Here is a 25051-nt window from a genome sequence, read left to right as displayed (position 1 = left end):
TACAGCAATAGATCATATCTGTCTATTACCTGACCGATTCTATGTTAGCTACCTCTCTTTGTTTATAATGTATATAATATACTTTATATATAATATGTGAATATAACATAAATGTTATATTTGACATTGCTACTACGGTACATTTTTAGTCTATTTTATACCTGCATTATCCTTTCCACCCTTACCCTTTCCATCCTTTGTAACTGAGCTACTGTATGGAACAATGTCCCTTGTGGATCATTAAAGTTTGTCTAAGTCTAAGTCCCATACCCCCCCTCGACCCCCCACTCCCGGGTGACCGGTGCAATGGATGCCGAATGAGTACTGTTCATAATGTGAGAGTCCAGTCCATAAATAGGCCAGCAGGGGGATCCTCTTGCATGAACAATTATTCAGAAAGTAAAAATAACTACAAATTAAGATAGAATACTATTAATTGCAACATTTAAGCATAACAAAAAACAACATTATGATTTGTACATTTTCAGAATGTGTTTGGTCTATTTTTGAACAAAGAAAACAATCTGAGGTCTAATTATTTTTAAGTTATCATACCACGATTTTACCAGTCCGGCCCACTTGGGAATAGATTTTCTTCAATGTGTCCCGTGAGCTAAAATGAGTTTGACACTGCTGCCCGAGAAAGATTCTCGTAATTTTTGTGGACCTTATGTTGGCCAAGAGCCAATGAGACGCCTAGAACGGAGTCCATGGTATTCTTGGCTTGCATGTTTTGGGTCAATCCCGTGGTGGTAGACCCATCCACAGCTCACAGATGGTGTATAATGATTGCACATTTTTTTATACGCTGCAGTTTTACAAAACCCAAAACCAGTGAAGTTGGCATGTTGTGTAAATCGTAAATAAAAACAAAATACAATGATTTGAAAATCCTTTTCAACCTATATTCAATGGAATAGACTGCAAAGACAAGATACTTAACGTTTGAACTGGAAAACTTTGTTATGTTTTGCAAATATTAGCTCATTTGGAATTTGATGCCTACAACATATTTAAAAAAGCTGGCACAAGTGGCAAAAGTCGAGGAATGCTCATCAAACACTTATTTCTCAACCAGCTATTGCAAAAAATGTTGGGATTTCACCATCTACGGTCCATAATATCATCAAAAGGTTCAGAGAATCTGGAGAAAAAACTGCACGTAAGCGGCAAGGTTGAAAACCAACATTGAATGCATGTGACCTTTGATCCCCCAGGCATCAAAAACCGACATCAGTGTGTAAAGGATATCACCACATGGGCTCAGGAACACTTCAGAAAACCACGGTCAGTAACTACAGTTGGTCACTACATCTGTAAGTACAAGTTAAAACTCTACTATGCAAAGCGAAAGCCATTTATCAACAACACCCAGAAACGCAGCCGGCTTCGCTGGGCCCCAGCTTATCTAAGATGGACTGATGCAAAGTGTAAAAGTGTTCTGTGATGTGACGAGTCCACATTTCCAATTGTTTATGGGAACTGTGGACGTTGTGTCCTCTGGATCAAAGAGGAAAATATATTGTTATAGGCGCAAAGTTCAAAAGCCAGCATCTGTGATGGTATGGGGGTGTATTAGTGCTCAAAGCATGGGTAACTTGCACATCTGTGAAATAACCTTTAATGCTGAAAGGTACATACAGGTTTTGGAGCAACATATGTTGACATCCAAGCAACGTTATCATGGACGCCCCTGCTTATTTCAGCAAGACAATGCCAAGCCATGTGTTACAACGGCGTGGCTTCATAGTAAAAGACTGTGGGTACTAGACAGGCCTGCCTGTAGTCCAGACCTGTCTCCCATTGAAATAATGTGGTGCATTATGAAGCCTAAAATACCACAATGGAGACCCCGGACTGTTGAACAACTTAAGCTGTACATCAAGCAAGAAAGGGAAATAACTTTTTTAGACTCCCAAAAAAGCACATATCCAGGGAAAATTAAGCTCACTCGAGTACCTATTGATCATGTTGGCCCCTTTGGCATAGACAAAACATATAGCAATCAAAACCGGCTGAATTCAAATGTGTATTGTAAGGAGGGTGTAATTTAGTGCACTTCAAGTTTCAATTCCATCCAAAAGCTTACTTGGTTTCCCTTGGACACGGTTACAGGGGCCGAGATTTTCGAGAACCAGCAGAGCACATCAAGTAAAGACAAGCACTCCGAGAGATATTTGCACATGCTTTGTGTCTTACACAGTCCGGGTATTCGGAAGGTTTTGTTATCTTGGGTCGCCCTCGTGCATTCGTTCACACCACCCCTTGGCTCCCACACAGAGGACTTTTTTTTTTGTGGCCCCATAATATCCCTGCCTGCACACTCTATCAAGTATGCACGCAGGCGATCACGCTGAGATGTCTAATACACGAAAGTGGCTCATGCACATATGAAAAAAAAAGGTGTACACAGACTTTATGTTTAGGGTGCAATAGGAAGCATATGATTAATTTATTGTAAGATGTTCTGTATAAATAAAGCCAGTGACATCGTTTGCGGTCTTCTTTATTTTGAAAAGTATAAAAAAAGTATCGGAAATGTTGGTACCGGTACCGAGAAAACTCTACTTTCCAATAGACTTTTGCTTTTTTTACTGATGTTTTTGTCACGGCCCGGGCGCAGACCAGTGCGCATTCATCTGGGCGCACCTCCAAGAGCGCGCCGGCGTGCGCCACTCAGGCTGCAGCAAGCGGCTGCGTTCAATCACCAATCTACACACCTGTCGCTGATGAGCTCTCCTGCCTTCTTAAGCCAGCGCAGCCCGCTATCCTGTGCCAGAACGTAGCGCATACTTGCCAACCTTGAGACCTCCGAATTCGGGAGATGGGGGGCCGGGGTTAGGGAGGGCGGGGTTTGGTGGTAGCGGGGGGTGTATATAGTAGTGTCCTGTAATAGTTAGTGCTGCAAGGGATTCTGGGTATTTGTTCTGTTATGTTTATGTTGTGTTACGGTGCGGATGTTCTCCCGAAATGTGTTTGTCATTCTTGTTTGGTGTGGGTTCACAGTGTGGCGCATATTTGTAACAGTGTTAAAGTTGTTTATACGGCCACCCTCAGTGTGACCTGTACGGCTATTGATCAAGTATGCCTTGCAGTCACTCATGTGTGTGTAAAAACCGCATATGTTATGTGACTGGATTGGCACGCTGTTTGAATGGAGGAAAAGCGAACGTGGCGACAGGTTGTAGAGTACGCTAAAGACAGTGTCTTTAAGGCACGCCCCTGAAATTGTTGTCCGGGTGGAAATCGGGAGAAATTCGGGAGAATGGTTGCCCCGGGAGATTTTCGGGAGGGGCACTGAAATTCGGGAGTCTCCCGGGAAAATCGGGAGGGTTGCCAAGTATGACGTAGCGACCTGTCCTGTACAGTAAGCCGAACCTATCAAGCTCTATGCACTCTTTCTCTCTCTGTGTTTCTCCCCGTCCGTGTTCATTTGTCTCGTGTTCCTCCTTGTCGCCTCCCTGCAGCCTACCTTCATTCTCACGTCACGAGGTGTGTGTCTCGTTTCCACGTGTTCCCTCTGGTTCCCTGGCTGCATCTTGGATCTCGACCTCCCGCCTGGACACGGACTTTGACGCCTCGCTATTGCTCTCAACTTCTTGCCTGTCTCACGGACCTCCGAGCTTGTCTTGCCCCCCCTTGGACTCCCGCACCTCGCTCAACACTTCCGGGTAACACTCTTCGGTTAATCTCCACACATAGTCGCACACAGACACATTTGGATTTGTTTCACACTCCAAACGTTTGTAAATATATATATATATATATATATATATATATATATATATATATATATATATATATATATATATATATATATATATATATATATAATAAATAGAGCTAAAACGACGTCTCTCCTGTCTGTGCCGTCTTCTTCCCCTGTACACACATGACAGTTTTTGAGGAAATTTGCAATTACAGTGAAACAATTGATTTACCATCCCCTCATTTGTTGAACTTTTTGATTTATGAACGACAGACCGAATGCCTTCCAGCTCTGCCATTTTGTGTCCGGCAGCGACATCCATTGCGGGCGGGCTGGAAAGCAATAGACAAAACATGTCAGGAGGTATCCGCAGCATTGTTGACCATGCTTCCCCTCTCCCACCTTTCCGCTGCACGCCAAGAAGATCAACCTACAAGGTAAAGTGGATTTGATTGTTGTTCTTACTCATTGTAGCAACCTTGCTGTTAAAGTTAGGGGGAGTTTGTGATTATGAACTGTGAGTGCACTACAGGGCTAGTGACAGTGTGTGTGTGTGCGTGTCGGCAGGGTGGCTGAGTAGGAGGAGGACAGTTCAACTAGTTGTTTTAGTTTTGTTATTAGATAGTTTATCCATCATCCCCCTGTCATATTTGTTTGACATACATTGCTGAATAGAGGTTTATATTGTGCTTGAAATGTACAAGCTCTTTACTAAAATATGGACTTTTGTCAAGGCCAGAACCCATTATTCATGTTTACATCATTTATTTTGGATCATTTTTGCTTCAATATACAAACTGTTCTATTTACAAACTATTTTCAACAACCAATTAAGTTTGTAAGTTAGGGCTAGATTGTAAATGAAATGACTGAATGCTTGGATTTTTTGGGGCTCAAATAAATATTAAAGTGTACCCAAAGTTTGAACTTACACTTGCTTCGCAACCAAAAGTGGTACACTGTATGAACGTCACATCCTGACACCTTAAGAGGTGGGGTAGGTATTTTTGACCATTTTCTGCATTTTTCACATTTTGGGCTGTTCTTGCCCTTTTCTTCCCGGCTTCCCTGTGCGTCATCCTCGGGTGTATTTTTGACATTTTGGTCATTTTGGCTCTTTCCGGGACTTATGGAACTAAAACCTGGGTAGGAATTTTTGACTATTTTCTGCATTTTTCACACTTTGGTCTGTTCTCGCCCTTTTTTTCCTGGCTTCCCTGTGTGTCATCCAGGGTGTATTTTTGACATTTTGGTCATTCTGGCTCTTCCCGGGACTTATGGAACTCAAATTGCAAATTTCCAGCATTTTTCATATATTGGGCTGTTTTTGCAGTTTTCTTCCCCACTTTCTCCCTGTACGTCATTCCTGGGTGTATTTTTGACATTTTGGCTCTTCCCGGAACTTATGGAACTCAAACCTGGATAGGGATTTTTGACCATTATCGTCATTTTTCACATTTTTCACATTTTGGGCTTTTCTTGCCTTTTTCTTCCCGGTTTCCCTGTGCGTCATCCTGGGGTGTATTTTTGACATTTCGGTCATTTTGGCTCTTCCTGGGACTTATAGAACTGTTATGAATGTTTGACCATTTTCTGAATTTTTCACATTTTGGGCTGTTCTTGCCCTATTCTTGCCGGCTTCCCTGTGTATCAGCCTGGGTATATTTTAGAAAATTTTCGGCATTTTTTACATTTTGGGCTGTTCTTGCCCTTTTCTTCCAGGCTTCCCTGTGCGTCTTCCTGGGTTGTTTTTTTTTGACATTTTGGTCATTTTGGCTCTTCCCGGCACATATGGAACTTAAACGCAGGTAGGAATTGTTGACCATTTTCTGCATTGTTCACATTTTGGGCTGTTCTTGCCTTTTTCGTCCTGGCTTCCCTGTGCGTCATCTTGGGGTGTATTTGTTGACATTTTGGTCATTTTGGCTCTTCCCAGGACAATGAGGTGGACAATGAGCTGACTGTTTAGGGCTTTGAGCTTGTTGCCCTATACTGCTGGATTTAATCCTCATTCCGCTAACATTTGTGGTCTCTAGTTCAAGCCCAGCTTGAACTGAGCGCATTGCCACAGTTACATTGCATTTCAAATTTTAATCTGAACGTCTTCTAAGACAAACCGAACAGTCCAGTTGCAATTGATTGAATTTCCTGAGAATACAATGACCTGGATGAATAAGAACATCCATAGACATTGCATTTTAAAATTACTGAAATTTCTTAGGAAAATGCCGAAAACTACGGGATTTAACAAATCACAGTTAGATAAAAAAAAGAGTTGATACAGCTCAAACCCATGTCTCTAGTACCACGAACCTGCATCATTAACCACTGAACTATTTGTTCCAACACATACATACAATAGAACAGTTAGCGGGCCAAATGTAAGGTTTCCTAGTGAGGAGCCCTGTTATATAGTAACAGAAAATAAAGTAAATGTAATAAAAACACAATTCCAGGCTCCTTCACTGCGTTTATGGTTGAGACATTTTTCATCCTGACTGGCGTCATTTCTTCCTCGATGTTACAAATCTTGCAAAAAGCATGTACGAGGATGTAAATGGTCTGTATTTTTATAGCACTTTACTATAGCTGAAACAACACCCAAAGCATTTTACATTATACATCACATTCACCCGTTCTCCCTTAATGGCGGAAACTGCCATGCAAGTAGTTCACCGCGACCCATCAGGAGCAAGATGGGTGAGACCGAGGAACCCTCAAGTTGCTGGCACGGTTGCTTCGTTGCTACCATTCGAGCCACGCCGACCCGATGTGGGACCTGCCTGCTCTTCTTTAGTGTCTTATTTGCCAAGAGATGTAATCTTTGTTATCTGTATATCCATTTGTCTCTCTCACTTTTTTGATGTTATCGACTAATTTAAGATGCAATTTGCCTGGCTGCTTGTCACGAGCCCACCCGCAGTGTTTCCAAGGCTGAGTTGAGCAGACCTGGTTGCTGTAGTAACGACTGAACTCGAGAGGATTCTTTTTTGTACCGTATTTTTTGCACTATAAGGCGCACTTAAAAATCCTTTCATTGTCTCAAAAATCTACAGTGCGCCTTATAACTCGCTGTGCCTCATGTACGGAATAATTTTGGTTATGCTTACCAACCTCAAAGCTATTTTATTTGGCACATGGTGTAATGATAAGTGTAACCAGTAGATGGCAGTCACACATAATACATGCGTTTAGACTGCAATATGACGCCAGTAAACAACACCAAAACTTGAAATGTTCCATTGAGAATACAGATCATTACACACTGCGCTCAAAAAGTTGTGAAGCCGCACTGCTTGATGGATTGTCGGCGCTTTACGGCTACAGTAGTCAAACGTACTCTTCAACATACAAGTATTACTATGGTGTGTGTATAAAGACTGCAAAATGGCACCTATTAGCAGACATTTTATCGAGCGCTTTGTTTCGTAATATTATGCAAAACCAACTTTTCTTACCTTCTGGTACCTGCTGATGTGTATTTGGGATCTGCTTATGTCCTGAAAATGTGCGCGCATACACCTTTGTAGTCCGTGTCGACACCGTTGTCGATAAGCTTCTTCTTTTTCTCTATCCTCTTCTAATGGGACATTCACCCTCTGCTGTTACCATTTCTAATGTAAAGTAGCGTAAAGTTCTAACTATGGAATCACTAAAAACTACCGGTGTAGTGAGTTTATATAATTCACCAAAGGAACTTTAGTTATTAGAGAGTTCCGGTCGGACGCTTTTTCACGGGACACATTTCCGGCGTTGTTATTGCACTAGTAAGCCATGAATGAGGAGATGCTGCTCTGTTATTGATTTAAGTAAAGTCTGAATGTCATTAAAACAGTTAGCTCCATCTTTTGACACTTCTTCCACTCCCGACCTTGCACGCTACACCACTACAACAAAGATGACGGGGAGAAAACGCTGTCGAAGGTGAGCCACGCAAATAAGACCGCCCACAAACAGGCGCATCCTGAAGCGACTGTCAGAAGGCAGCTTGAAGATGATCTGTAAAACATAACCTATGCAACATTTTGACCAAAGAACCACCATTACATGTTATGTCATGGGTGTCAAACTCTGGCCCGCGGGCCAAATTTTTTTGGGGGGTTAGTGCTGCAAAGGATTCTGGGTATTTGTTCTGTTGTGTTTTATGTTGTGTTACGGTGCATTTACGTGTGTGCGCGCCCAGAAGCTGCACATATCTTATGACTGGGTCTGCACGATGTTATAAATAAATGATAAATGGGTTATACTTATATAGCGCTTTTCTACCTTCAAGGTACTCAAAGCCTTTTGACAGTATTTCCACATTCACCCATTCACACACACATTCACACACTGATGGCGGGAGCTGCCATGCAAGGCGCTAACCAGCAGCCATCAGGAGCAAGGGGTGAAGTGTCTTGCCCAAGGACACAACGGACATGACTAGGATGGTAGAAGGTGGGGATTGAACCCCAGTAACCAGCAACCCTCCGATTGTTAGAATGAATGAAAATCGGACGTGATGATAGCTCGTAGAGTAAGTTAAAGGCAGTGCCTTTAAGGCACGCCCCCAAGACTGTGGTCCGGGTGGGCTACGAGATATAATGACTGATGAACACCTTCGTTCAATAATGAAGGTTGCCTCAGCTCAAAGCCTGAGCCCCAACATTAATGAACTAGCATCCAAGAAAAGATGCCAGGTATCTGCTTGTGCACATCAGATTAGATCAGTGTGTTGCAAACTGAGCAGTTTAAAGTCCTGAATGGTTGTTTTATTCATTGTTATTTTATTTTCAAATTTATTAGCCTGTTGAAAAAGTTAATGTTGATATTTACCTCAGAAGGCGGCAAATAGAAAAGAGGCATTCAATTTGTATTTAAATTGTATTTGATATGCCATTGATATTTTTCAATTATTATTATTATTTGAAACTCGATTTTGCATGTCACTATAAAGTTATATAAGCCTTGCTTGTTCAATATTCAATGCAAAACTTGTTTGGGTTCCTATTAAAAGGTAAATTTGTTCAACCTTGGCCTGTGGCTTTGTTTAGTTTAAAATGTTGGCCCACTCTGTATTTGAGTTAGACACCCCTGAAGTGTTTTCAATTTAGAAAAAAAAATCACAATGTGACCCCTTTAATGCGTCTTATAACCCGGTGCGCCTTTTGTATGAAAATAGACCTGAATAGACCCACTCATCGGCAGTGCGCCTTATAATTCGGTGCGCCCTATGGTCCGGAAAATACGGTAATTAATGGAAGGCTAAAAAAAATGTGACTTCCCGTAAAAAAACAGAAAGGTTGACAGGCTCGAGACCTGAAGTGAGGTTTAGGTGGGTGCATGATTGCAACAAATGCCAGCCATTTGGCAGGGATTTGTGGCCGCTGGTTCGAGCCCAGGGCAGGACAAAGCTGTTTACCACAGCTACACATTTGATAGAGTCTTTAATAGGAAAAGGAACACCATTTTTCAAAAAGTTTTCCCAAACATATGGTTAAGTGCCTCTCCCGAGATGGAATAATGCAGAGAAGCACAACAATATGTCAGGAAAAAAAAAAAGTTTAATATTTTTTTAACAATGCGGAGCTAAAACGGCAACTTAGTTAGTCTGAAGTCACAGCACTTGTAAGCTGACCCTTACAGTTGAAGCACATCCTCTGTGCTGGGGTCCCTTTTTTGCCAAACACACACACACACACACACGTGTACACACACAAACACACACACATTCCTCTGCAGGCTCTACAAGGGGCAGGCTCAGAGTGTGCTGGAAGCATTGGAACTGTTCTTTAGCGAGAGTGTCTCTCTCACTCCATGCAGTCGTTAAGCCAAGCAGCAGAAGGGTGCGAGCAGAAAGGAGACCAGGGGAGGTCTAATGGCACCCTCCCAGATTACCCTGCGCTTATTTTAAATGCGTCGACTGACTGACGCACACTTTGGTCGCCGGCTTTCTCGGAGGAAGATCGAGATAAACGAGTTGTTACTCCTGTTGCACGAGATGTGCCAAACTGTTCCGGGCCTGCACTTTTAATGCTGACCCACCAATGTAAAGATGGACTGCACATGTTTGAGACAAACAGGCTCTTGATGCACATCCAAAGGATACAATCCAGCCAAAAGACCGACCAAGCCACAGCAGAGAAAGGACTCCCATCGCTCGTACCGCTGATATGATGCTCTGCTACACATTTGTGTACCACTTGCTCTCTTTGGCAGCACTTGCAGTAATCGTGGGCTGCGGAGGAGGCGAGCAGAGGAGAGGGACCGACAGAGGGGCCGACGGCAGCACCGGCAGCGCAGGTGGCGGCGGCAGCACCGCAGGAAGCGGCGGAAGACGTCTACACAAGATCCAGCATGGCCAGTGCACCTACACCTTCATCCTACCCGAAGGAGGAGCGGCGGGCGAAGGTTCCTGCAAGGAGGCGAAGGCCGGGGGCCCTCAGTACAACACCAACTCCCTCCAGAGGGACTCGCCGCCACCTGAGCCGGACTTTTCCAATCAGAAGATCCAGCAACTGGAGCACATTATGGAGAATTACACCCAGTGGCTGCAGAAGGTAAGGAAGGGTTCAGGTGAGAGAGAGCCTCTGACAACACCCGGTGTGTTTCCCTTTGAAGTGGCCGTGCTGTGGTGTGTTTGTTGAGATGTTTGTGTTCCTCCGGGTGTGTGGTCTCTCCGGTGTTTGTACTTTCGCTGGATTTCTTGTTTGGGTTTAAGGACGAGGATCTCAGGCTTGAGTTTGCATCGCGTTTGCTGTTTTTCTGCAGTTTGTCAGCCGGGTTATGTGCATTTGTGTGCTGGTTTTTCTATCGTGTGGTCAGTTTCAGTGTGAAATGTCAAAGGGGGAGGTCCTATTGCGCAATGAGCTAATGACAGTAGGACAACTGCAGCAGCCGGTTTCGTTTAAAGGCAAAGTGTTGGAAAAATTCAGTGTCATTACTTTAAGAGCAACTTCTAAAACTGACGGATTGACTCAGCATCACATGATGGTTATTTTTAGATGTCCAAAGTTTGAATTCTAAAGACATAAAGCCTCTAGACAGAATGATCACCCCAAATGTCCAGTCTTACTTTAAGCCCTTGTGCGTATCAGTGCCAGCAACGACGGTGACTCCAGACTTCTCTTGTTTTTGTTTTTTAAATGATGTGAGTAAATTCCTCGGCAAACTTCCACAAACCCAGACATGGAGCAAAAAACGAGCCATACGTCAGTCACCCCCCGTTCTCCAGTGGGTTGTCTCTTTAATGGCAGGAAGTCAGAGGAAGCCCCCAGAGACACAAAAGAGTTGGGGAAGACAGAGTACGAAAATGCTCCCTTTATTTATTCAAGCCAAGTATGTGTGAGTGTAAACCCCCAGATTGTCGTTAAACTCAGAAAAGAATCCCCCAGTACCTAATTTTTCCCAATGGCGAACAGTGTTTATTGTGTAAATGATGAGAGACAAGCATTCACACTTACGTCAAACACATATATAAAAATGTTGTGAATTTCCTGTTTGTTTTTTTCTCGCAATTATGCTTAACAGAAATAATGTCGATTTTCCGACTGATATGTGGAAGGATTTTCATATTTTTCCACTGTACATTTTGAAGTAAATATAGGATGGTCCCAGCCAAGTTATGTTTACATATTAAGTATACTGTAGTAGCCTGAAGAAATATGCAGTTTTTTCAAGATAGGATAACAATAATAATCATCATCATCATCATCAATTATCTATTTTTTACAATCATATTAGTAATAGTAGTAGGAATAGTAATACTAACACTTCTCTTTGATATTTGTCACACTCGGGGGGACCGCGAGTGGGATAATGAATTATTTATAATAATATGTATTATTATTGGTAGCACTTTAGTATGGGGAATATATGAACCATTAATTAGTTGCTTATTAACATAGGGTTAGGGTTAGGGTTAGGGTTAGAGAAGACTCTTACTTAATGGCTTACTGGTAATTGTATTATAAGGCCATAAAGAATAAGGCATTAATAAGTACTTAATAAGTGCTTAATAATGACTGATTAAGAGCCAATATGTTACTAATTTGCATGTTAATAAGCAACTAATTAATGGTTCATATGTTCCCCATACTAAAGTGTTACCTTATTATTATATATTTACCGTATTTTTCGGACTATAAGACGCAGTTTTTTTCATAGTTTGGCCGGGCTACAGTGCGATTTATATATGTTTTTTTCCTTCTTTATTATGCATTTTCGGCAGGTGCGACTTATACTCCGAAAGATACGGTAATTATATGTCACGATTAGTAGTGTCATTTTAAAATATGTGTGTATATCAATTGTTATTAGCAGAGGTGGGTAGTAACGCGCTACATTTACTCCGTTACATCTACTTGAGTAACTTTTGGGATAAATTGTACTTCTAAGAGTAGTTTTAATGCAACATACATTTACTTTTACTTGAGTATATTTATAGAGAAGAAACGCTACTTTTACTCCGCTACTTTTATCTACATTCAGCTCGCTACTCGCTACTAATTTTTATCGATCTGTTAATGCACGCTTTGTTTGTTTTGGTCTGTCAGACAGACCTTCATAGTGCCTGCGTTTCAACAAATACAGTCACTGGTGACGTTCACTCCGTTCCACCAATCAGATGCAGTCACTGGTGACGTTGGACCAATCAAACAGAGCCAGGGGTCACATGACCTGACTTAAACAAGTTGAAAAACTTATTGGGGTGTTACCATTTAGTGGTCAATTGTACGGAATATGTACTGTACTGTGCAATCTACTAATACAAGTTCCAATCAATCAATCAAAAGTGTGAAGGAAAAAAGACCATTTTTTATTTCAACGTACACCCCGTCAAAAGCCTAAAGACTGACTGCACAGTTCCTGTCTTCACAATAAAAGTGCCGCTCCATCGCGCCTGCGCTTTCAAAATAAGAGTCTCCGAAAGCCTGCGCAAACAAGCTAGCAAGCTACGGAGTTTGCCGCCAATGTATTTCTTGTAAAGTGTATAAAAACGAATATGGAAGCTGGACATATAAGATGCCAAAAACCAACCACTTTCATGTGGTATTAGACAAAAAGGAGGAACTTTTTTTCTCCTCCATTTGGAAACGTGGACGTTTGTCATCACTACTGTCTGATTCCAATCAATGCAAGTCATCAGAATCAGGTAATACACCAACTTATATTCTTGTCTTCATGAAAGAAAGGAATCCATATGTGTTAAACATGCATGTATATTCATTAAAACACTATTAACATGTAAACAAAAACGTATATAAATATAAATTATATACTGTATATATCAATGTATGTATATATATATATATGTATATATATATATATATATATGTGTGTGTGTGTGTGTGTATATATATGTATATATGTGTGTGTGTGTATGTATATATATATATATATATATATATATATATATATATATATATATATATATATATATATATATATATATATATATATATATGATGTGTGTGTGTATGTTACTCATCAGTTACTCAGTACTTGAGTAGTTTTTTTACAACATACTTTTTACTTTTACTCAAGTAAATATTTGGGTGACTACTCCTTACTTTTACTTGAGTAATAAATCTCTAAAGTAACAGTACTCTTACTTGAGTATAATTTCTGGCTACTCTACCCACCTCTGGTTATTAGTAATACGAGAAATATTGTAAATAATGAAAACATACAGTACAGGCCAAAAGTTTGGACACACCTTCTCATTTCAATGGGTTTTCTTTATTTTCATGACTATTTACGTTGTACGTTGTCACTGAAGGCATCAAAACTATGAATGAACACATGTGGAGTTATGTACTTAACAAAAAAAGGTGAAATAACTGAACACACGTTTCATATTCTAGTTTCTTCAAAATAACCACCCTTGGCTCTGATTACTGATTTGCACACTCTTGGCATTCTCTGGATGAGCTTTAAGAGGTAGTCACCTGAAATGGTTTTCACTTCACAGGTGTTATAGTTTTGATGCCTTCAGTGACAATCTACAAGGTAAGTAATCTTGAAAATAAAGAAAACGCACTGAAATGAGAAGATGTATCCAAACTTTTGGCCTGTACTGTATATAAACATGTATATAGAACATTTAAAAGGAACCAATGATGCTTTAATGACAAAGCAAGCAAAAATGCTGCAATGACTGACTGAGCCAAATCATACTGCTCATAACTACTTGGATACATAATATGATTTTTATGATATAAAGAGGTGTATTATTCAGAGTTATTGTTCCAGTGCTTTCTTTGTAGAAAATAGCCTCTCTCAGGATTCGGGATATGTATTTTCACATTTTAACCATTGTGGTACCAATTCCGGATACCTTTTTTTATTGTATTATTATTTAGCATTCAAGAATGTGTTGTAGTGTTGTCCCGTTACCAATATTTTGGTACCGGGACAACAACATGTATTTCGATACTTTTCGGTACTTTTCGATACTTTTATAAATCATTTAAAAAAAAATGTCAGTATTGGCTTTATTTTAACAAAAAAAAATTACGGTACATTAAACATATGTTTCGTATTGCAAGTTTGTCCTTAAATAAAATAGTGAACATGTCTTTTAGTAGTAAGTAAACAAACAAAGGCTCCTAATTTAGTTCGCTGACATATGCAGTAACATATTGTGTCATTTATCATTCTATTATTTTGTCAACATTATTAAGGACAAGTGGTAGAAAATGAATTATTAATCTACTTGTTCATTTACTGTTAATATCTGCTTACTTTCTCTTTTAACATGTTAGGGACAAGCGGTAGAAAATGGATAGATTGATGGATAGCTACACTTCTGTTCATATATAAGAATCACTTATTTTTATGTTGTTTGGATACTTTACATTCGTTTTGGATGATACCACAAATGTGGGTATCAATCTGATACCAAGTCGCTACAGGATCATACATTGGTCATATGCAAAAACCTCATGTGTCCAGGGACATACTTCCTGAGTTTATAAACATAATATGCATTTATAAAAAACAAAAGAAGATTTTTCGATGCTATAATATATCGATGTAATCATAGTAGTATCGACTAGATACGGTCTTGTATTTGGTATCATTACAGTGGATGTCAGGTGTAGATCCACCCATAGCGTTTGTTTACATTGTGATGCCGGTGAGCTGCGGTGTGTAGTGAAGCATGGTCCTTGTCCTGCAGGGTTTATACTTGTAAGAAACGTACTTTATTTGTCGCCATGGAGACAATGATTAGTGATTTAGAAGTAACTACAACACTGCAGACTGCGGATGGACTTTAGCCACTAGCTAGCTAGCCATGTCTTAAAGCACCACTTCCTGAGGGCGTTTCAGTGTTATAACTTCACCTTTATTGTTAGTTTTTAGTCAAAATGCGTCCGTTCTCCCTTTTCTGTCTACACACTGTCTGCTTGTCAGTAGTCTGTGATTGTGCGCTGCCGAACATGCTCCTCTGCTCGTAAACCAGCAATGACACGACGTGACGACAATGGGGGGTCGGTTTCGGTACTTTTTAGAGGCAGTATAGTACCGAAAATGATTCATTAGTATCGCGGTTCTATACTAATACCGGTATACCGTACAACCCTAATGTGTTGGTAATAATCGTGTAGTCCAGTTATCATGGGACCACAGGATGTCGTGCAAAAATCAGGAAACGGTGAGACAGTAAACATCGGCCAGGTCGCACCGAAAAAATTAGTTATAGAATCAATCAAGGTTTATCTAAATAGCCTTTAATCATATGTAGAGTCTTTAGCACACACTTACACAGAGCCCTGAAAATAAATGTTTTTTTTAATCGCCCCTGCATGTTAAAAGGAGTTACTTTGTCTGCTGGATCACAATGTTTGCAATGTGAATATTGCTCAAATAAGCTCAAATGATATTTATTCTGCAACCCTAACACACACTGTGTCGCCAATGCAAACTTGATATGCTGTGGATGATAAAACAATATATATACTTCTTACCTTTGTATCTTTCTTTAAGGTGTAATCACCTGCCACTCTGTCAAAGTGTTGATGACAAAGTTGTCCATTGATCTGAAACACAAAAATAATAACAGCAAAAACTATAAATTATGATATTTTAGTTTAGTTTAGTTTAGTTTATTATTTCTTCGGTCAGTGGTCAACAGAGTAAACAAACAGTTTTACATGAACAAACAGTTGTACATTCAAAAATTGAAGATGTTGCAGACCGAAAGGGTTTAAGCTGAAGTTGAACAATTTTTGCACCTAACCCTGTAAACAATGTCAAATACAAGATGAGCCTCAAAAGAATATAACATTTCCTTTGTACAACATATTATAAATACACTTTGTACACAACATAAACACTGTTCAATTATATACACGGTAAAGACATGTATAAATATCCTTGTACACGTGTTAGGTAAACCTTTGTACCAATTATATACTATATACAAACAATTATATTTCCATTATTATTTATATCCCACATTTATTTTGTAATCAACAATACCGTATTTTTCGGACTATAAGTCGCAGTTTTTTTCATGGCTGGGCTCCAGTGCGACTTATGTATGTTTTTTTCCTTCGTTATTATGCATTTTCGGCAAGTGCGACTTATACTCTGGTGCGACTTATACTCTGAAAAATACAGTAATCATAAAATTAAAGACTGTGTTGATTCAAGAGTGATATAATTTTCCAAGACATTGGTCTTAAAGTGTTTTTTAAATGTGTGAATGGAACTGGAACATTTTTTTTTTTTTTTTTTTTATTTATTTATTTATTTATTTTATTTTTTTTTGTCCTGTCCAGCTTCTCAGGCAAATCATATAGTTGATGTAGATGCCCATGTCGGCTGTTCAGATTTACTTTACAAAAGAGAAGTGTAGGATACTTCTCTTGTTGCCTTATTTGTATTTGACTTTATTAAATGTATTTATATTATCATTTAGTGCAGCCGGGCCGGAGCAGGAGGGGATAGAAAGAGAAAAAAAAAGAAGACAGAGGGGGAAATTGTGGGGACAAGAGGGGGATTAGACAGAGAGACAAAAACAACAACAGCAAACAACAACAACAACAACAATAGAGCAACATCAGCAAATATGACATGTACAAATATGATGGTAAAAGTAATAGCAAATAAGCAGTTAGCGAAAAATAAAAAATAATACAGAAATGACAATGAGCATTATTACACTACAAATGGATCAATACAAATACCAATAGAAATAGCGCTATTGATAATGAACAATACCAATAATTGACCTTTATTATCAACAATACAGTTGTTTAAATGCAACAATACATATACGTAATGATAACTTGAGATACGAAAGAATGCAGAAAAATGGAGGGGGAGAAAGAGAAGCAACCTACATTAACCTTGTAGATTGTTATAGTCACAATAGGTTAAGCTTTCTCAGTGTGCCATGTGTTACACCCAGTTTACCCTAGGGCAACAACGTTAATATATGTTTGATGAAACGTGATTATGTGCATGAGTGTAAGTATGCATATGTACTTGTATATGTACAGAATGTGTATATGTGTTTGTACAATGAATGTATATGTACAGAATGTGTATATGTGTTTGTACAGTGAATGTATATGTACAGTATGTGTATGTGTATGTTTGTATATTGAATGTGCGTGTGGATGTACGAACATCTTCGTCGTTATTATGCATTTTCGGCAAGTGCGACTTATACTCTGGTGCGACTAATACTCTGAAAAATACGGTAATCATAAAATTAAAGACTGTGTTGATTCAAGAGTGATATATTTTTCCAAGACATTGGTCTTAAAGTGTTTTTTAAATGTGTGAATGGAACTGGAACATTTTAAGGAATCATCCATCATTTGTAATATATATACTCACACTAAAAGCAAAGCATACAACATGTAATCGATGTGAAGTCTATATTTGTCATGTATAAGAAAACACATTTTACAATAAGTATGTCATTTAACTGGCTAGCTAACAAACAAATTAGCCTGCAGGTTAGCAAACCATCAAGCTATCAAATTCAAAATGAACGTGAGCGTATCATTCTGAAAAAGTTTCATTCGGCGGGAAATAAAAGCTGTTAATGACGTCTTGTGTGCTCGCATGAAAGCTAATTACTAGCTGGCTAAGCTACGTTGTTAGCTAAACCAACCAACAAGCCTCGACAATATGAGGATAGTACTGTAATAGGCACAACACAGACCGTTTGAATTAAGTATTTAAAAGTGCATAAACCGTTTAATATCGGATTTCCTTGCCACAAGGATGTTTTGTCGGGGTTCTGCAAGTGGAAACGCAACACGGCACCGTGGGTGTCTTCATCAAGTCCAACGTGATGACGGGAGAAGTCCAAAATGTCTCGCGGTGTCGTCTGTTCATAGTCTTTTTAGCGCTTTCCAAGTCAAATACATGTAATAAAGTGATTCTGAGATGATTGTACAGTAAGGTAATATACAGTAGTTACCATGAATTGATTAACGTAGACCCCGACTTGAACAAGTTGAAAAACATATTGGGGTGTTACCATTTAGTGGTCAATTGTACGGAATATGTACTGTACTGTGCAATCTACTAATAAAAGTCTCAATCAATCAATCAAGAACCTCAATTTACGAATTTAATTGGCTCTTCTAGGAGCTTCGTAAATAGAAAAGTTCATATATCGAAGCAGATTTCCCTATAAGAAACATTGTAAACATGAATATTTGGTTCTAGCTTCTACAATCGTTCATATTTTAGTAAAAATTTGAACACAGTAAAGTATACAATATTTTATTTATTTATTCATGTATTTATTTATTTATGTATACAGTATTTTATTTGAAAGAAATATAAGGATAATAATAATTTAGTAACAAAGCCCAAACTGTCACGACGTGGACTATGGCGGGGTTTGTTTTCCCGAGATGCAAGGAAATTGGATCGGACATGGCGTGAAGGTAAGGACATGATTTATTTCAACACTAACAAAAGGAACAAACAGAAGGCGCGCACAAGGCGGAGATACAAACTTGACTATGAAACAAAAACTAGCACTTGGGCAAAAACTATGGACATGAAACAAAAGTCACTAACTGGCATTAATAACAAAAAACTTACTTGGCAGAGCAGGAATCTATGGCATGAAACGAGCATGAACAGAGGTAACAGCAGATAATGTCGCCAGGACGACAAACAGAAAATGAGAGACTTAAATAACAGTGACATGATTTGCAACAGGTGCGTGAGTCCAAACAAGTGACAGGTGAAACTAATAAGTAACCATGGTGACCAAGACAATGGAGCGTAAGCAGAAAAAAAGAGTCCAAAACCCAACAGGACATAACTAAACAAAACATGATCACAAAGACATGACAAAAACAACAACAACAACTTGCTGTAATATCCTCTGCATTGTCACTAGCACTGGTGTGCACCCACAGTTTGATACCACAAAACTCATTAACTTTAACAGACAGGTAGCTACAATAGTTAAGAATAAAAAACAATTTAATCCAGTTTACCGTGTCTGTGACTTATGCTGGGTGCATCAGAAGGAAGGGGGAGGAGCCAGTGTTCTACAACAAGGCGGATACTTCCTGGACGTTTCAAACCGCACACCACGTGTTCGTTGCTTTCTTTGGAGTCACGTTAAGCTATCAAAACTAGAAACCTGCTGTAAAAAGGCATAAAAAAACACTTAAAAAGCACACAAAGTAACACTAAGCACAGTAGTTAACGACAGCACTGCTGAGTTGACAATGCATGTGCTGCCTGGCACAAAGTTTGAACACTAAAATAAGGTTCGTACACCAAATCATTTTTTTGGTCAGTTTATGTCACCCCCCAAGTCTTGAAAATGGGGCCATGGAAGTTTGGTTCCTACTGTCTCTTGTTTTCTGACACTTATTAGTCCCATTTGCAAGTAACTACCGTATTTTTCGGAGTATAAGTCGCACCGGAGTATAAGTCGCACCTGCCGAAAATGCATAATAAAAAAGGAAAACAACATATATAAGTCGCACTGAAGCCCGGCCAAACTATGAAAAAAACTGCAACTTATAGTCCGAAAAATACGGTATTCATTTTAGTTTGACCTATATGCTTTCCCGTATTCAGAAAGTAGTCTATTGGCTTTAAGTTGCATGTCTTTTGTTTAATCCTACAAAGTGTTTAAACTGTAAGTATTGTCCTTATCGCACACCACCTGTTTAATTGTAACGTGCATCTTAGTTGTACAAAACCCAAAACCAGTGAAGTTGGCACGTTGTGTCAATGGTAAATAAAAACAGAATACAATGATTTGCAAATACTTTTCAACTTATATTCAATTGAATAGACTGCAAAGACAAGATATTGTCATGATGTGTGGTCTGGATCATGTTTTTGTTATTTTCTGTTAGTTTTAAGACTCCATAGTTCCTGTTTTTGTGCACCCTTGTTTGTTTTAGTTTCCATGGCGACTTATGATTTTCACCTGCCTCTTGCGTTCGGGACACACCTGTTTGTAATCAAGAGACACTATTCAAGCCTGCCTTTGTTGATCACTCGTGCTGGCTTCATTGTTTGCTTCACGCCTATGCCAAGTAAGTTTTGTTTGTTTCATGCCATAGCCTATGCTAAGTCTTAGCCTCTCGTGCAATCGGCACGTTTGCCTTTTTGTTATTTGCCTGTATTTTGGTAGTTGGGTGATTTATGTTAAATAAATCAAATCCTACCTTCACCTTCGTCCGGAGCCGTCAGTTGTGCATTCCTGGAGAACAAACCACTGTAAGCCGACCCCCGCCATGACAGATATTTGATGTTTGAACTGAGAAACTTTTTTTTTTTTTTTTTGCAAATAATCATTAACTTAGAATTTAATGGCAGCAACATATTGCACAAAAAGTTGGCACAGTGGCATTTTTACCAATGTGTTACATGGCCTTTCCTTTTAACAACACTCAGTAAACGTTTGGGAACTGAGGAAACCAATCCAGTACCTGCAAAGCAAAAACTATACATTATTATATTTGTAATATATATACTCACACTAAAAGCATGCAGACAAAATGTAATCGATGTGAAGATAACAAGCTTGTTTGTGTGTGGACAGTAAACATGTTATCGAGCATTACAAAATATGGAGAAACCAATCTTCCCTTTTTGTCTCATTATTGAATGCAATAAATTGCGAACACGCACATTGAGCTAAATTTGTCCTGTATAAGAAAACTGATTTTACTATAAGTATGTCATTTAACTGGCTATCTAACAAGCAAATTAACCAGCAAGTTAGCAAATCATAAAACTAGCAAATAATCATTAACTTACAATTTAATGGCAGCAACACATTGCAAAAAAGTTGGCACTGTTACATGGCCTTTCCTTTTAACAACACTCAGTAAACGTTTGGGAACTGAGGAGACCAATCTAGTACCTGCACTCTTTTACTATGAAGCCATGCTGTTGTAACACGTGGCTTAGCATTGCTTTGCTGAAATAAGCAGGGGCGTCCATGATCAAATCATTTTCAACCCATATTCAATTGAACGCACTGCAAAGACAACATATTTGATGTTCAAACTCATAAACTTTATTTTTTTTTTGCAAATAATAATTAACTTAGAATTTCATGACTGCAACACGTACCAAAGTAGTTGGGAAAGGGCATGTTCACCACTGTGTTACATGGCCTTTCCTTTTAACAACACTCAGTAAACGTTTGGGAACTGAGGAGATACATTTCTTAAGCTTCTCAGGTGGAATTCTTTCCCATTCTTGCTTGATATACAGCTTAAGTTGTTCAACAGTCTGGGGGTCTCCGTTGTGGTATTTTAGGCTTCATAATGCGCCACACATTTTCAATGGGAGACAGGTCTGGACTACAGGCAGGCCAGTCTAGTACCCGCACTCTTTTACTATGAAGCCACGTTGATGTAACACGTGGCTTGGCATTGTCTTGCTGAAATAAGCAGGAGCGTCCATGGTAACGTTGCTTGGATGGCAACACATATGATGCTCCAAAACCTGTATGTACCTTTCAGCATTAATGGTGCCTTCACAGATGTGTAAGTTACCCATGCCTTGGGCACTAAAACACCCCCATACCATCAAAGATGCTGGCTTTTCAACTTTGCTCCTATGACAATCCGGATGGTTGTCTTCCTCTTTGGTCCGGAGGACACGACATCCACAGTTTCCAAAAACAATTTGAAATGTGGACTCGTCAGACCACAGAACACTTTTACACTTTGCATCAGTCCATCTTAGATGAGCTCAAGCCCAGCAAAGCCGGCAGCGTTTCTGGGTGTTGTTGATGAATGGCTTTCGCTTTGGCATAGTAGAGTTTTAACTTGCTCTTACAGATGTAGCGACAAACTGTAGTTACTGACAGTGTTTTTCTGAAGTGTTCCTGAGCCCATGTGGTGATATCCTTTACACACTGATGTCGTTTTTTTTATGCAGTACCGCCTGAGAGATCGAAGATCACGGGCATTCAATGTTGGTTTTCAGCCTTGCTGCTTACTTTCAGGGATTTCTCCAGATTCTCTGAACCCTTTGATAATATTATGGACCGTAATTGGTGAAATCCCTAAATTCCTTGCAATAGCTCGTTGACAAATGTTGTTCCTAAACAATTTGCTCATGCATTTGTTCACAAAGTGGTGACCCTCACCCCATCCTTGTTTGTGAATGACTGAGCATTTCATGGAAGCTGCTTTTATACCCAATCATGGCACCCACCTGTTCCCAATTAGCCTGTTCACCTGTGGGATGTTCTAAATAAGTGTTTGATGAGAATTCTTCAACTTTCTCAGTCTTTTTTGCCACTTGTGCCAGCTTTTTTGAAACATGTTGCAGGCATCAAATTCCAAATGAGCTAATATTTGCAAAAAATAACGTTTTCCAGTTCAAACGTTAAATATCTTGCCTTTGCAGTCTATTCAATTGAATATAGGTTGAAAAGGATTTGCAAATCATTGTATTCTGTTTTTATTTTCCATTTACACAACGTGCCAACTTCACTGGTTTTGGGGTTTGTATTTTTGATTGTCAAATTTGGAGGTTTTGAAATCGCCAAAGCTAACCAGTTGCATTTTTTTTTTTAGCATATCCAATGTAAATGAGCTCTGAGCTATCTTGGAAAGTATAGCTTTACTTTTGAGCGCATTCTATTTTGGGGAGTCTGCAACATGCAACAAAGGTCTTGAAAATTGGTACAGTTTGATTTGACGTGAATCGGGACTCTGCAACAGTGTTGGGTCTACAGTAACGCGTTACTTTGTAACACGTACACATACAAAGAGTGTGCACGTGTGTGTGCGGGAGGGTGCGTGTCTGTGTTTACTAACAAGACGTCATGGCGAAGCCCGAAGTCGAGTTTTTTAACATGGAGATATTCTCACTACTTTTCTTTTGTCGACCACAAAGAAAAGAACATTTTAGTTAAATGTAAGTTGTGTCTTGGATCAAAGATCCTATCCTAGCAATTCAAATCTGCCGAAACAGCTACAAAAGCAACATGCTTCGACGAAAGCTAGTAAAGAGAGACACACTTCACCTCCTAAGCAACAGCGGCTGGGTTTTAACGAGGCACTGCTAGCCAGGACAACATTGATAGAGCCATTGCAGCACAGAAGGTACACACACCCTGTCAATTCTCTTATATACTCTTTCATTCTAGACTTCAAGAGTGTTTGATTATGACATCACTCTAAATGTATAGACTATAAAGTTCACAAACATAAAGAGGGATGCTAGTGGGCCAGGCCAATCTTTCCTTATCTCTAAACTAAAACTGGGGAAATGTGTTCAAGGATGTGTTCTGGGCTTCAGACATGATTTTATTTCAGAATTCCTTGAGAGAGAAAAACGCCTGGTTAGGCTTTGTGTATGTAGTGGGTGCCTTCCTTGGTTTACAGCTATGTTGTTATTATGCTGTTTGTTACTTATGTATGTTATGTTGCATCTATTTAAAATAGTTTTGTCAATTTGTTCTGGCCTGAAACAAATCGGCCCTTTGAAACATATCTTTGTCTTTGTGTGTTGTATATAGACCACATTGCTTTCTGAGTTCAGTGATGCAAATGCATGTCAAGTTGATCAACACATTGTTTTATTCTACAGTGCAATAACAGTACTGAAATGAAGACTAAAAGGGCATTAAAAGGGGCCTTAAAAAAATAATAATAATAATAAAAATAAAAAAATTATATATATATATATATATATATATATATATATATATAACTAAACAGTTAATTTTCACAGTAACGCATTACTTTTTGGTGTAAGTAACTGTGTTACTTTTGAAATAAAGTAACTAGTAACTGTAACTAGTTACTGCTTTTCAGTGACTAACCCAACACTACTCTGCAGTACGGACGGAATTCATTTAGTGCCTTTAAATCATACTTGCCAACCCTGCCGGATTTTCCGGGAGACTCCCGAAATTCAGCGCCTCTCCCGAAAACCTCCCGGAAGAAATGTTCTCCCGAAAATCTCCCGGAATTCAGCCGGAGCTGGAGGCCACGCCCCCTTCAGCTCCATGCGGACCTGAGTCCAGTGTGCGCACACAAGGAGACGAAGCAGAAGAACGAGACCGTAGTCGAAGAGCGCAGGGGAGACACTTCTCCAGGGCCGATGTATGCTCGGGGCAACACCCTTCACCTTACCCGGCAGTGGGTCTCCACAGCGGACGACTTTAGGGTGAATGATGAGTCCAGCAATTAGTTGCAAATCTTGCTTTATTGATTGCTTGTACACAGCCAATCCAACACAAAACCAACTAGTCCCTCCCCGCACTCACGCTACCGCTGCCTCTCTTCTCTCGCCCACACACTCACTGACGTCACTCACCTCACATGCTCACCTATTAAAGGGCCACACACACACACATACTCTACTCTCATAACACACAGTACAGTTAGTAGAACAACTGTGTTTTCATTACTGTGTATTTGATAGGTGCCATTGCCCCGGAATTGTATTGCATTGTACTTTCAAGTACAACAATGAGTAGATGAGTGTTATGTGTGTGTATATGTGTAAATAAATGAACACTGAAATTCAAGTATAAAATAAATAAATATATATATAGCTAGAATTCACTGAAAGTCAAGTATTTCATACATATATATATATATATATATATATATATATATATATATATATATATATATATATATATATATATATATATATACATATATATATATATATATATATATATATATATATATATATATATATATATATATATATATATATATATACAGGTAAAAGCCAGTAAATTAGAATATTTTGAAAAACTTGATTTATTTCAGTAATTGCATTCAAAAGGTGTAACTTGTACATTATATTTATTCATTGCACACAGACTGATGCATTCAAATGTTTATTTCATTTAATTTTGATGAT

General features: G+C 39.1%; 1 protein-coding gene across 1 annotated transcript in view; it reads left to right on the top strand.

Moving 5' to 3' along the window:
• Positions 1–9512: 9512 nt before the first annotated feature.
• angpt1 (angiopoietin 1) overlaps positions 9513–25051 on the top strand; it is a 251885-nt gene continuing 236346 nt past the window's right edge. The window contains exon 1 of the mRNA XM_061982606.1: positions 9513–10248. Coding sequence (XP_061838590.1) covers positions 9862–10248 — 387 coding nt within the window. The 5' untranslated portion in view covers positions 9513–9861. The remainder of the gene's footprint in view (positions 10249–25051) is intronic.

This window comes from Nerophis lumbriciformis, linkage group LG21, assembly GCF_033978685.3.
Source record: "Nerophis lumbriciformis linkage group LG21, RoL_Nlum_v2.1, whole genome shotgun sequence".
Taxonomy (NCBI): domain Eukaryota; kingdom Metazoa; phylum Chordata; class Actinopteri; order Syngnathiformes; family Syngnathidae; genus Nerophis; species Nerophis lumbriciformis.
The sequence above is the reverse complement of the archived record's forward strand: the minus strand, read 5'-3'. Positions and strand labels throughout refer to the sequence as shown.